General features: G+C 45.0%; 1 protein-coding gene across 1 annotated transcript; it reads right to left on the minus strand.

Annotated features, from left to right (window-relative positions):
* Positions 1–4,146: 4,146 nt before the first annotated feature.
* Positions 4,147–12,599, minus strand: PRXL2C (peroxiredoxin like 2C). Its single transcript, XM_083702141.1, has 6 exons — positions 12,387–12,599; positions 11,437–11,505; positions 10,644–10,697; positions 8,337–8,442; positions 6,471–6,602; positions 4,147–4,673 (listed from the first exon to the last, which is right to left on the minus strand). The coding sequence occupies exons 1-6, from the start codon at positions 12,576–12,578 to the stop codon at positions 4,546–4,548; spliced, it is 681 nt and encodes a 226-aa protein (XP_083558267.1). The 5' UTR covers positions 12,579–12,599; the 3' UTR covers positions 4,147–4,545.
* Positions 12,600–13,943: the final 1,344 nt, after the last annotated feature.

Here is a 13,943-nt window from a genome sequence, read left to right on the forward strand (position 1 = left end):
TCATTCGGGCGCTCCCTCCGCCCGCCCGGCGCTCATTGGGCCGGGAGGCGTGACGCCATAATCCCCGATGATGTCATAGTGAAAGTCGCCTGAGCACCTGCGTCTGGTGGGGGGGGGGTCAAGGCGACAAAGGCCTCGACATTCCTCTCTTTTCCTGTCCAAGGATATAGAACAGCAAACTTTTTCAGCAGGGGGCCGGACCACTGTCCCTTGTGGGGGGCCGGACTATTTTTTTTTTTTTTGGGGGGGGGAATATGAATGAATTTCTATGCCCCACAAATAACCCAGAGATGCGTTTTAAATAAAAGCACACATTCTACTCATGTAAAAACACCAGGCATCTTCAATGGATTTGAAGATCCACTGAAGATCAATGAAGATGAGGGATTTTGCAGAGCTAGCCGACCTAACCGGAAGAGTCTGCGAACAGGCGGAGGAGTATCAGAAAGAGTGGATTCAATTTACTGATTACTTAGTTAAATATATTAAGTTAAATTAACTGAAAACAGCTTGCAGCTACAGTGGTACCTCAGGTTAAGTACTTAATTCGTTCTGGAGATCCGTTCTTAACCTGAAACTGTTCTTAACCTGAAGCACCACTTTAGCTAATGGGGCCTCCTGCTGCCGCCGCGCCACCATCGGGCGATTTCTGTTCTCATCCTGAAGCAAAGTTCTTAACCTGAAGCACTATTTCTGGGTTAGTGGAGTCTGTAACCTGAAGCGTTTGTAACCTGAGGTACCACTGTACTTAATTGGCTCAGGAATTTATGTTAAGGGTCAAATTAATTTCATAATGTGAAGATCTAAAGATGTTAATGTTTAAGTTAAATTTTATAAGAACTGTGATTTGGAAAACCAATAAAAGGATATGCAATGAAATTCAACGAAGGGGAAGCGAGGAAGTCACTTAACAGTGTTAACCAGTGTAATTTTCAATAAGGCTATGATTTATGTTTGTTTGTCTTATGTGTTTGTTTGTTTATAATGTTGTGAAAACCAATAAAAAAAAATTGGGGAAAAAATGAACCCACAAATAACCCAGAGATGCATTTTAAATAAAAGGACACATTCTACTCATATAAAAACAAGCTGATTCCCGGACCATCCGCTGGCTGGATTTAGAAGGCAATTGGGCCGGATCCGGCCCCCGGGCCTTAGTTTGCCTACCCATGGTATAGAAAGCTATTGGCTGGCGTCCTGGCAGCCAAAAAAACCCAAAACATATATAATTGTAGAGTTGGAAGGGTTCTTCCCCCCCCCCAGGGGTGATCCAGCCCAACCCCCTGCAATGCAGGAATCTCTAGGAATTAACACGTGAGGAGTGTGCTGTTGCCCTCATGTGCCTGGAAGCATGCCCCATAATTTCCATGGCGTTCATGTCACAAACAAGGCATCAGTCTGAATTGTTCGTAGCTCGCCCTCCATTCCTCCTATTCATAAACGCATCAACATATAATGTTTCCTCTCCCTGCTTCCTTTTAGGATATGTCTGCCATCTGCTGGATATTAAAATGCTATGTTTTCATCTCATTTTCAAGCATCAGAGTTTAAAAATTCAAGCCTAAATGCTGCAAGGATAACTATGCTGGTTACAGCAAAAATGAAAATGAAAAGCAGTCTTGTGGCATCTTAAGGAACAGAGCAAACTTCATCAGATGCATAAAAAGGCCCTCATGGGTACACAGAAAGCGATGAAGACGTAAAAAATGGGGCCAACCAGGCTTAATGTGGAGTGGCTAATTTTCTGGAATTTCTATGCAAAATTCAAGCAGTGTGTTTTTGTGCCCATCCACAACGTTGTAGCTGCATCTGGTGATTCCACAATCACCCTAGCTTAGCCAGGAAGAAAGTATTATACCAATTAGGTTGCTTTAGGTGCTGTTATCTGTGCCAGATTACCCTGTGTTTTTTGCTGCAATGGACTTAACAAAGCAGCACCTCTGGAACAGAGGAAACAGCCTTAGACCAAGTGAGGCTGTTGGCCCATATAGCTCTGCTGTGTTGGGTGACCAGCTGCAGCTCTCTGGGAGTTCAGATAGGAGTTTTTCTTTCCAGCCCTACTTGATGCATGGATTGAACCTGGGGGCTTTATCATACAAACCTGTGCTCTGCCACTGTGCTATATCCTGTGCATAACTGCAAACATTTGAGTTTGCAAAGAAATGTCAGGCATTTAACCCTATTGTTTACTTTTTTTAGGTCCACAAATGACAGCATTTGGGAGGTCCCAGGTCGCAAGGTGGTTAGATTGGTCTCAACTAGGGCCAGGGCCTTTTCAGCACTGGCCCCGACTTGGTGGAACGCTCTGTCACAAGAGACTAGGGCCCTGCGGGACTTGACATCTTTCCGCAGGGCTTGCAAGACAGAGCTGTTCCGCCTGGCCTTTGGTTTGGACTCAGTCTGACCCTTCCGTTTCCCTCCCCTTAAGGTTTTGGTTTTGATTTATGGGCTACTCTTAAAACGAGGCTGCATTTTAAATTGCATTTTAACTTGTATTTTAAATTGTTTTTTTTTTCCTTTTCCCATTATGTTTTTACTGTAATTTTACTGGTGTTAGCCACCCTGAGCCTGGCTCTGGCCAGGGAGGGTGGGGTATAAATAAAATTTATTATTATTATTATTAATTATTATTATTATTATTATTATTATTATTATCTGCAGCAATGTATGTGGTGTTTGTGATACACATCAATAGATGTGTGTATGTGTGCACACACAGTACATTCATGGTGGCATTTGTGTGTTTCTCTCTCTCTCACACACACACACACAAACACACACACACACACACACACACACACACACTCACTCACTCATCTGGCATCTACAAGTTGGTTGCACTGTTAGATGACCAACTCCAGGAGGAAACATAACCCTGACAATTATCCTGGACCTGTCAGTGGTTTTTGATGTCATTGACCATGGCCTATTTCTGGATCAGAAATATACGTCTGCATACATTTTGCTCCAGTGGATCCATTCCTGTTAGGCTGGATCTATGAGTGGGTGGGTTAATTATACAGATAAACCACTATCTGACTTTTAGAAGACATCTGAAGGCAGCCCTGTTCGGGGAAGTTTTTAATGTTTGATGTTGTATTGCATGGGTAGGCAACCTAAGGCCTGGGGGCCGGATGCGGCCCAATCGTCTTCTAAATCCGGCCCATGGACGGTCCAGGAAGCAGCGTGAATTTACATGAGTAGAATGTTTCCTTTTATTTAAAATGCATTTCTGGGTTAGTTGTAGGGCATAGGAATTTGTTCATCCCCCCCAAAAAAAAAATATAGTCCGGCCCCCTACAAGGTCTGAGGGACAGTGGACCGGCCCCCTGTTGAAAAAGTTTGCTGACCCCTGTTGTATTTTAATTTGTTGGAAGCCGCCCAGTGTGGCTGGGGGAACCCAGTCATTTGGGTGGTGTATAAATCATAAATCATATTATTATTATTATCCTTTTCTACAGGCAGCAACATTCACTTCACTGTATTGCTGTACGGGTGCTCCATTTTCACTTCATGTAAAGTAGTGAGAGAGGGCACTGCCTTCTTGTTGCATGTGACTGATAGCAATGTAAACAGAAGGAGAAATGCTATTTAATATGTAGTGCAAAATCAGGCCTCAGGTCTCAACGAGCACCCTCCTCAAATAAAAACTGAATAACAAGATTTATTCCACACATGGCATGCATATTTTGTGCTATCCTTCCTTGTATTTTCCATGGTGAATCCACACATTATTTTGTACTGAACCCTCTGGGGACCAAATTGGGCAAAAGGTATAAAAGTTCATAGCCCTAAATGCTTACATGGAGTACAATGTTTGATGTTACAGGTTTTCCTATCTCCCCCCCCCCCCCAATGCAGAAGTTTTAACTCAAGGTCTGGAAGTAATTCCCTACATAGTTCTGGGGGACAGGACACAAAATTACTTTTCTTTGTACGTTTCAGTTCCTCACAGCCTATCAGGTGGTATTCAATTAAGTTTTATTCAGAGCAGACAAATTAATTCATTTCTTAGAATTTACTCTGAATAAAACTTAGTTCTCTACTACCCATTGAGTCCATGTCAATATTCTTGAAGAGGACTGCACAGTCTCCACCACTGGGTCCAAATCATAACCATTTTGTTTTGACTCATTGAAGAAGCTGTTTTACAGACAGTAGAAATTTACATTTTTATTTAATCTGTAGAAAAACATGTCCTTTTATTAAGTCATTGTGAGACGGGGGGTTCAGAAGACAGAACTCACTAATAATAATAAAGGCTGTGATGGAATAAAACCTATACACTGTATGCCAAGTATATTTTTATGCAAGTTTAAACGTCACTTTTTTTTGTTGTTAAATACATCACAACTTTCACAACTTAACTTTGTGTTCAATGAAACAATAAAGTGTGACGTCCATTTTTACCCACCGGAAACCAAACTATTCAGTAGCCAGGAATCTTCCAATGTTATAGCAACCTCACCCAAAATTATTTGCTGAACACACTGTTGACATGTATCGTTTAACTCGCCCCATGGATTTTTTCTTCTTTTGACGAAGTCACACATCAATAATAGGAGATCTGTTGGTGAAGTTTACTGCTTGAACTCCAGCAAGTTGCAAAACAGTGTTAATGGGAACATGGTCCAACCTGTTCTGGTCGAGGTGCACATGGTGGATTTCATTCCCTGGGGGGTTAAAAAACACAAGCCTGTTACTGCCTATCTACAAAATATTGCTACCAATATTCACAAACACCTATCTTTTCAGCCAATGCGGTCTGGTGCCTTGGTTGTCGGATATGGGAGCTGGTTGTTCATATTCTCAGAGCCGTCTTTCCCATACGGCTTAGTGGTTCGTTGCCCCAGGGCGCCGGCCTCTCAGGGGCACCCCAGCGAGTGGGGGAGCTGCACAGCTTTGCTGGGGGCCTCCCCTTTTCCTGCACGCCCGCCAGCTGCGCCCCGTCAAACATATGGCTGGCGGGCGTGCAGCTTGCCTCCCAAGCCTCTGCGGGGATTGCTCTCCTGTAGCGGCATGGGGGAGAGTTGTGCAAACCCCACCCCATGGCTGGCAGTGTGCAGCTTCGCCCCCCCCCCACGATCTGTGGTAATTTGGGGGCGCTGAGTGGATTTTAGCACCCCAGCGCCACATCTGCTGAAGACGGTCCTGCATATTCTATATCAGTTATGGATATTTTTTGGGGGGGGGATACTTTCCAGATAACAAAATACCCCATTTACTGATTACTGTACTCAGATTATGTTGCAGGGGAAGAGAAATTGAGATTAAGTGTTGCTACATCATCACAATGACCGTCATATACAGTGGTACCTCGGGTTAAGAACTTAATTCATTCTGGAGGTCTGTTCTTAGCCTGAAACTGTTCTTAACCTGAAGCACCACTTTAGCTAATGGGGCCTCCCGCTGCTGCCGGAGCACGATTTCTGTTCTCATCCTGAAGCAAAGTTCTTAACCTGAGGTACTATTTCTGGGTTAGTGGAGTCTGTAACCTGAAGCGTCTGTAACCCGAGGTACCACTGTATGTGCTCAAACTAGGAGCAGAGGGGAGAAACCAGAAGATTTCCAAACAGCACAAAACACGTGCGTCCCCCAATAACCACAGAAACACCACCAAAGCCCATTAGTCAGGGACTGTGCTGTTGATGACACCCACATGCAACCCACTCACAACGATGAACTTGCAGCAATGTGGGCATGTCCCCAGCACAACTCCCTGTACCACAAAACAGGAGGTTTGCTCCCACTGCCGCAAGTTCAAATCTCCCCCAGCTGGAGAGCTCGGTTGGTTCAAGAGTAGTCCGGATCAATGCCAAGCTTGCAGGTTTGATCCATGCAAGAGACAGCTGTATTTTCCTGCACTGTGGGGGTTTGGACTTCCAACTATCTAGCATCATGTCTTGAGCGTAGCACATTAAGGGAAGGAGAGGTCACACAACAAAATACAGTGGTACCTCAGGTTACATACGCTTCAGGTTACAGACGCTTCAGGTTACAGACTCCGCTAACCCAGAAATAGTGCTTCAGGTTAAGAACTTTGCTTCAGGATGAGAACAGAAATTGTGCTTTGGTGGCACGGCGGCAGCAGAAGGCCCCATTAGCTGAAGTGGCGCTTCAGATTAAGAACAGTTTCAGGTTAAGAACGGACCTCCGGAACGATTTAAGTACTTAATGCGAGTTACCACTGTAGCCACATAGCACCAGGGCCAAGTCAGAAAGAAGACCCATTAATGTCATTGATATTTGTAAAGTGGGGAAGGCACAGATTGGCTGCTCTCCCTCCACCCATTAAATCCATGCTATCCGGTGGTAGCATGTTTATCCTTAAGTGTGTGCATGTGTGAAATCTCAATGGTATGAAGAAAGGGAGACAAGGGCTTGGCCACTTTTCACCAGTATATCCAGGGGAACAAATGCATCACGTAAGCATAACCAAGGCAAAGGTTAATTTTAAGAAACAGCCTTACCTGGACCTAAAATCAAAGTGCCCCCCTGCTGAGCTGGATCTCCTTGAAAATCAAATGCAGGGCTCGTCATTGCTCTCCACATGCTCTTGATACTTCCTGATAGCAGGTTGGATTTTACATGAGGACTTTGCACTGAAATGATATGATGATATAGAAGAGAGAGCGTACTTGGCATGAGAAATTAAGTTTGCTCTGCAGATCTTGCAAGCATACCTGGCTACATCTATGCATGGTTTTGTGCAAGTCAGTCAGCCGGAATTAATAATAATAATAATAATTTATTATTTATACCCCACCCATTCTGGGCGGCTTCCAACAAAATATTAAAATACAGTAATCCATCAAACATTAAAAGCTTCCCTAAATAGGGCTGCCTTCAGATGTCTTCTAAAAGTCTGGTAGTTGTTGTTTTCTAAATGTGCTTAGGAGTGAGCAAGCCATTGGACTATCCAATAAGAAAACAGAAGTGATTGGACTGAGGAGGAAAAGCAGAAATTTCTCTACTCATAAACCAACAACAACAACAACAACAATGGACTTTTCCTTCTAAGGCAAGCTACCTTCCCGGCCAAGCCTAACAATGCAAACCTGTGTTTGTGTTTACTCTGAAGTCCCAATGGGACTTACTTCCTTTAAAAAAAAATAAAAATTAACAGACCAATCAAATCAAATCACATTAATTCCAAATTACAGAGCCAAATTTTAAATTTTTGTTGGGGGTACCCATATTTCAAGTTCCGAAAGGGATCCAATCATCTTGTTGCTGCTGCTTTAATGTCCACAATTCTGTCCAAATAATGTTCACAATTCTATCCAATCCTTTCTTGTTGTTTTCCACATCTCTTCTTGTTATTTTCATATATTTTTTACTTCCTAAGTATTTAGGATTGCAGCCTTCCTCTCTTGTTCAGTTTTCAAGTAGGGCGACTTATGCGAGAATAGGAATCTAACGCAGACTGTTAGAAAAAGTATTAAGTAAATTGTTTCTCTGTAAACCCTACAGTCCCAATCATTCATAGGGGAGCGAATCCAGATGCAAGGTTATCACAAAGCATTGCAGCTATGAAGGGTCATTCTGCATATATTTAAGACTGTATTTTTTCCATTCAGTTGTCATTTAAGTCCAAGCTTAAAACACGCACACCCTCTACACACATGTTGATATATAATCCATCAACAGAGGATCACACTGCTTTTACGCTTTCCCCCTTACCTGGGTTGTGCAGCAGCACCCATGAGGTGGCAGCAAGATCCACGAGATGTCACTGAAATCTCTTGTGAGATTTCAGTAAGATTTTGCGAGATTGCAGTGAGCTCTCATGAGAAACCAGTGCTGCTGCTCCAGGGGAGCTGGTGGGGTTGGTGGGGGGTGTCAGTCAGGCAAACTGCCTCAGCCCCTCATGGCTGGGTTGGCCCCAAATCCACACCATATAGTTAAAGCACATTTATACTACCTTAACAGAGATCTGGGAGCTGTAGTTTACTTACCACGGAGCCACAAACTACAGTTCCCAGGATTTTTTGGGGGAAGCCATGTGCTTTAGATATGGTGTCATATGGAAGCAGTTGGAGTATGGATGGCGGCTAATGGATTGCGGTTGAATCCTGACAAGACAGAAGTACTGTTTTGGGGGGACAGGAGGCGGACTGGTGTGGGGGACTCCCTGGTCCTGAATGGGGTAGCTGTGCCCCTGAAGGACCAGGTGCACAGCCTGGGAGTCATTTTGGATTCACGGCTGTCCATGGAGGCGCAGGTCAGTGCTGTGTCCATGGCAACTGTCTACCAGCTCCACCTGGTACGTTCCTACCTGCCTGTCTACTTTTTGTGCCATGGCCTCTGCGTTTACAGTTGGTACCACAGCTTACCTGTTGCAGCGGATGCTTCACCCCTTTTCATCCCAAGCGTCCTGTAGATTTCCCTTTCAGGATCCACATACATTTCATGAGAATAACCTGTCAAAGTGCAAAACGTCTGCAAGAAACATGTAAATATCAAAAAAATGCATTGGAAAGCTGCCCAGAGTGGCTAGGGCAACCCAGGCAGATGAGCGGGGTAGAATAATAAAATTTTTTATTACTAACTACTTGGAAAACGAGGGACACGGCTGGTGCTGTGGGTTAAACCACAGAGCCTAGGACTTGCCGATCAGAAGGTCAGCAGTTCGAATCCCCCGGGGTGATGTTGCTCGGTCCCTGCTCCTGCCAACCTAGCAGTTTGAAAGCACGTCAAAGTGCAAGTAGATAAATAGGTACCACTCCGGCGGGAAGGTAAACGGCATTTCCGTGCGCTGCTCTGGTACGCCAGAAGCGGCTTAGTCCTGCTGGCCACATGACCTGGAAGCTGTACGCCGGCTCCCTCGGCCAATAAAGCGAGATGAGCACCGCAACCCCAGAGTCGGCCACAACTGGACCTAATGGTCAGGGGTCCCTTTACCTTTACTTGGAAAACGAAGGCTGCACATGTATGGGGGGGTCCCAGTCTCATTACATTCAATGGGACTTTCTCCCGCGTCAACATGTTTAAGGTTATGTTGTATGGATGCAGCCCTAGGCATACATGTTTGGAAATAATTGTTACTAAAATGAGTGGGATTTATTTCCAGTTAAGTGTATTTAGGACCAGAGAGTAATTCTGATTTTGAAAACCTTCAAGTTCCACACTTAAAATGCAGCTATCCCTATGGGCTTAAAGGTAAAGGTAAAGGTACCCCTGCCCGTACGGGCTAGTCTTGACAGACTCTAGGGTTGTGCGCTCATCTCACTCTAGAGGCCGGGAGCCAGCGCTGTCTGCAGACACTTCCAGGTCATGTGGCCAGCGTGACGAAGCTGCTCCGGCGAACTGGCACCAGAGCAGCACATGGAACGCCGTTTACCTTCCCGCTAGAAGTGGTACCTATTTATCTACTTGCACTTAATTGTGCTTTCGAACTGCTAGGTGGGCAGGAGCTGGGACCGAACGACGGGAGCTCACCCCGCTGCGGGGATTCGAACCGCCGACCATGCGATTGGCAAGTCCTAGGCGCTGAGGTTTTACCCACAGCGCCACCCGTGTCCCTTCCCTATGGGCTTAGATATGTGTATTCAAGGAAAGGTTCCTCTTTGGTGGGACTCTACAGTGTTTCCCCTCAAGGACACTTACAAATAAGTCCACTGGAAACCAGTTGTCCTTATTCACGTATATTTTAGTAATGATATATTAGACAAACAGAAGTGGTAGCATCCATGCTATACATTTAAAGCACACTTGTGCCAACAGTCGTGGTTTCCTCCCAAAGGATACTGGGAACTGTAGTTTGTTAAGGGTACTGGGGGTTATTGGAACACTCCAAAAAACTATTATTCCCAGCACCCGTAACAAACTACAGTTTCCATGATTCTTTGGAGGAAGTTGTGACTGTTCAGGTGACAGAGAGCGCTTTTAAATGTATCATGCAGTTGTGAACATGGCTCATATAACTTTTCTTTTTATTTATTTAAGTGCAAACCTATACATTGGTACCTCGGGTTAAGTACTTAATTGGTTCCGGAGGTCCATTCTTAACCTGAAACTGTTCTTAACCTGAAGCACCACTTTAGCTAATGGGGCCTCCTGCTGCCGCCGTGCTGCCGGAACACGATTTCTGTTCTCATCCTGAAGCAAAGTTCTTAACCTGAAGCACTATTTCTGGGTTAGTGAAGTCTGTAACCTGAAGCATATGTAACCCGAGGTACCACTGAACATAGTTACTTGGGAGTAAAGCCACCAAGACTAGATAGGATGCACAGGATGGCACTATTATTTATAAACTTTAAATCCCACCTCATTGCCCAATACTTGAAGGCAGTTTTCAATAACAAAATTTAAAAAATAAAATAATAATAACGTAATATTTCAAAAGCAGTAAAAAAAATATTCCACAGCTTTGGTGCCACCTGAAAACTACAACACCTCTTTGTGGTGCCCTCCAAAGATGTGGGCACCTGGAGAAGGGCTTCTGATGCAGACCTTATTTCAATCTGCTCCCAGGTATAGATGATGCCAGTTACATCATCACCTACTTCACACTGGTTGTGAAGAGAGAGGGAAATGCACAAAACTCCACTTACTAGTTTGCTTCCCTGTGCCTGCTCAGAGGTGAAATAAGCAGAGTTCAGAATATGCCAGCAGAATAAGTCTGACTTACACGGACCTACCTTAATGTGATGGTGCGATGATTGTCCAATAACCACAAGTCTGACATTTGCATCCTAAATGGGGAAGGTGTCGGGAGAAACACACAAAAGTATATATAAATCTTTAAACTGCAGCTAGTACTTAAAACACAATCATTGCGGCAAGATAATAAATGCTTAAGGTGGACTTCACAACAGCTATGCCATCAGAGACTCTCAAAATGGGATGATATGATGGCAATTTACAGTGATGAGACAACGGTGCAAGAATCAGATAGGACGGCAGAAATGTTTTTGCATTGTGCAGCCAATTCTGGAATGTTATTAATTACTTTAGTGATTAGTTTTCTAGGCTGGTTAATTGAACATAATCTGACTGGCACTATTTTTCTGTAACCCTGTACAGTGGAGCCCTGTGCAGGATTCCTGAAGCATAGGCCTTTTCAGCTTTTTAAGGAATTTCCTCTTTACAGAAGAGGTTGGGGGCTGATGGTGGTCTACATATTTATCACAAGAGTTTCCTCTGAAACCTCACCTCTGTCTGTCTGTCTTTCTTGTTTATTCTGTTATTATTAATATAACAGATTAGTGCATACATATTCTTGCAAACCAAGAAGAAACTACTGTTTGCGATACTGATCCTTTGGCTTCCAGGGTGCTCAGCTGATACTGAATATTTAAAAACAATGACAGAAAGCAAATTCATCACTGCATGCATTATAAAGTAATTGAAGATATATGTAAATACAGTAAAATTGTCCTATATTGGAATTCACAATATAATACTTTTTTTTAAAAAAAACCACTTACTTACTTGCAAAAATGTCTTGGGAATTTTGCCCAGATCTTCCACATATTCCTTACAGGCGTAACACAAGAAATGCTGAAAAGAGATGATGAGGAGTGTCAGAACAACTGTAATAAAAGTGTTGAGGTCTCAAAATTGGGGGGTGGGGGAGGCATAGGTAAGTACGCTGAGGTTTAAATAGGATAGATCAGAAAGCCATCTATAGTAGAGTTGGCAGCTGGGAGGTCTGGATGCATCACACTGCTTTTAATGATTTCATATCTGTTCACTCAAAGGTCAGAGCATCAAAAAACTAAAAGGAAGAAAAATCTTCTTTTGGTGGGGGAGGGCTAAGAGATAAAGATAATGGCGTGATTTCTAGGAGTTTTGTACACAGCCCATTATATTTTTTCTTTTCTTTTCCAGAACAAAACCAGCAAGTCCTTTATTTACTAGGTGGAATGGCAGAAAATCTCTGGTGAGCGAATTAAAATTCCTTTAATTTGGCTACAGCCCTGTTTAAAAGTCCCTTCTTTAGAATTATTGTTTCAGTCATGCACAAACGTGTTGCGATTGGATCCATTGCAACTCGGGAAGGCTGATCAAGATAAGATTCCTTTCCTCTTGGGGAAACCTTTAGTGATCAACCACTCCACTGCAGTATGTAGTAAGAGCGCAACGCTATTGAAGCGCGATCCTTGCCACGTGCCTACGAAGAAAACAAAAGCCCTACTGAATTCAACAAGGATAAGTCCCAGGTAAATGGGGTGAAGAATGTCTGTCTAAAGCGAATGTGCATCGGACGGCCCGGTTTCCTCCAAGGCCTCGGCTGCAATCCGGACCGCGATCGCAGCTTCCGATTTCCTGTTTGCAAGACGAAACGAAAGTCTTGCAAAAAAGCGCAAGGCTTTTTAAAGTTCCCTTTAAAAACGAATCACTTTTTTTTGGGGGGGGGGGAATCTCCCACCTCGGCTTACCCGCACAAACACCACGATCGCCTTCCGCTCCCGGTACAGGGATCCGAAGGGAACCGCTTTCCCGGCCGCGTCCACCACCAGGCGCCGGGCAGCGTCTCGCAGCTCCACGGGCGCATCGGCGAGGGGGCGAACCCGGGCACCCACTTGGCGCGTGACGGGCAGCGGGGGCCCCGGGGCGCCCTGGCCCGCCATGCTGGGACCCCGGGCAGGGAGGCGGAGGGGGGAGGCCGGCCGGGGCGTAGAGCCTGAACTCCTTCCCTTGTTTTGGGCCGGGGGACTCCGCCCAGAGGAGGGAAGGGAAGGCGACGCCAGCCATCGGGGCGCTTCGCCATGTTCCCATCTGCGCCAAAACAGGCGCGCTGGCGAAGTTCTCCTGGCGCAAGAAATGGCTAGACCGTCATGTTAGGAGGTCCTGTGTGAGTGTCTGGAGGTGGTTGGAGGATGGATGGCAGCTAATGGATTGAGGTTGAATCCTGACAAGACAGTAGTACTGTTTTGGGGGGACAGGAGGTGGGCAAGTGTGGAGGACTCCCTGATCCTGAATGGGGTGACTGTGCCCCTGAAGGACCAGGTGCGCAGCCTGGGAGTCATTTTGGACTCACAGCTGTCCATGGAGGCGCAGGTCAATTCTGTGTCCAGGGCAGCTGTTTATCAGCTCCATCTGGTACGCAGGCTAAGACCCTATCTGCCCGCGGACTGTCTCGCCAGAGTGGTGCATGCTCTAGTTATCTCTCGCTTGGACTACTGCAATGTGCTCTACGTGGGGCTACCTTTGAAGGTGACCCGGAAACTGCAATTAATCCAGAATGTGGCAGTTAGACTGGTGACTGGGAGTGGCCGCCGGGACCACATAAGACCTGTCCTGAAGGATATTCATTGGCTCCTAGTACGTTTCCAAGCACAAGTGTTGGTGCTGACCTTTAAAGCCCTAAACGGCCTCGGTCCTGTATACCTGAAGGAGCGTCTCCACCCCAGACACTGACGTCCAGCTCCAAGGGCCTTCTGGCAGTTCCCTTGCTGCGAGAAGTGAGGTTACAGGGAACCAGGCAGAGGGCCTTCTCAGTAGTGGCACCCTCCCTGTGGAACGCCCTCCTAGCAGATGTCAAGGCAATAAACAACTATTTTACTTTTAAAAGACACCTGACGGCGGTCCTGTTTAGGGAAGTTTTTAATGTCTGACGCTGTATTGTTTTTGATATTTGGTTGGAAGCCGCCCAGAGTGGCTGGGGAGACCCAGTCAGATGGGCAGGGTATAAATAATAAATTATTATAATATATTATATTATATAGGATCCCTTTGGCATTCCCCTCCTCGGTCTTCTCTGCGTGGAGAATGTGTGGCTTTTGCACTGTAATAAAAAATTTAAGGTCTTCTATATATAATAAATGTTCAAAATGTACCAACCACCCCTCCTCCCCTCCCCTCCACCTCTTTCCCCCTTTTCTTCCAAATGTCTCAACAAATGAAACTGATTTGTAAAAAATGTTACTTGGAGAAAAGAGAGAGAGAGAGATTGCACATACTTTTGTAAACCAAGGAAATCTTTAATAAAAATA

The sequence above is a fragment of the Podarcis gaigeae genome, assembly GCF_964106915.1.
Source record: "Podarcis gaigeae genome assembly, chromosome: 11".
NCBI classification, from domain to species: domain Eukaryota; kingdom Metazoa; phylum Chordata; class Lepidosauria; order Squamata; family Lacertidae; genus Podarcis; species Podarcis gaigeae.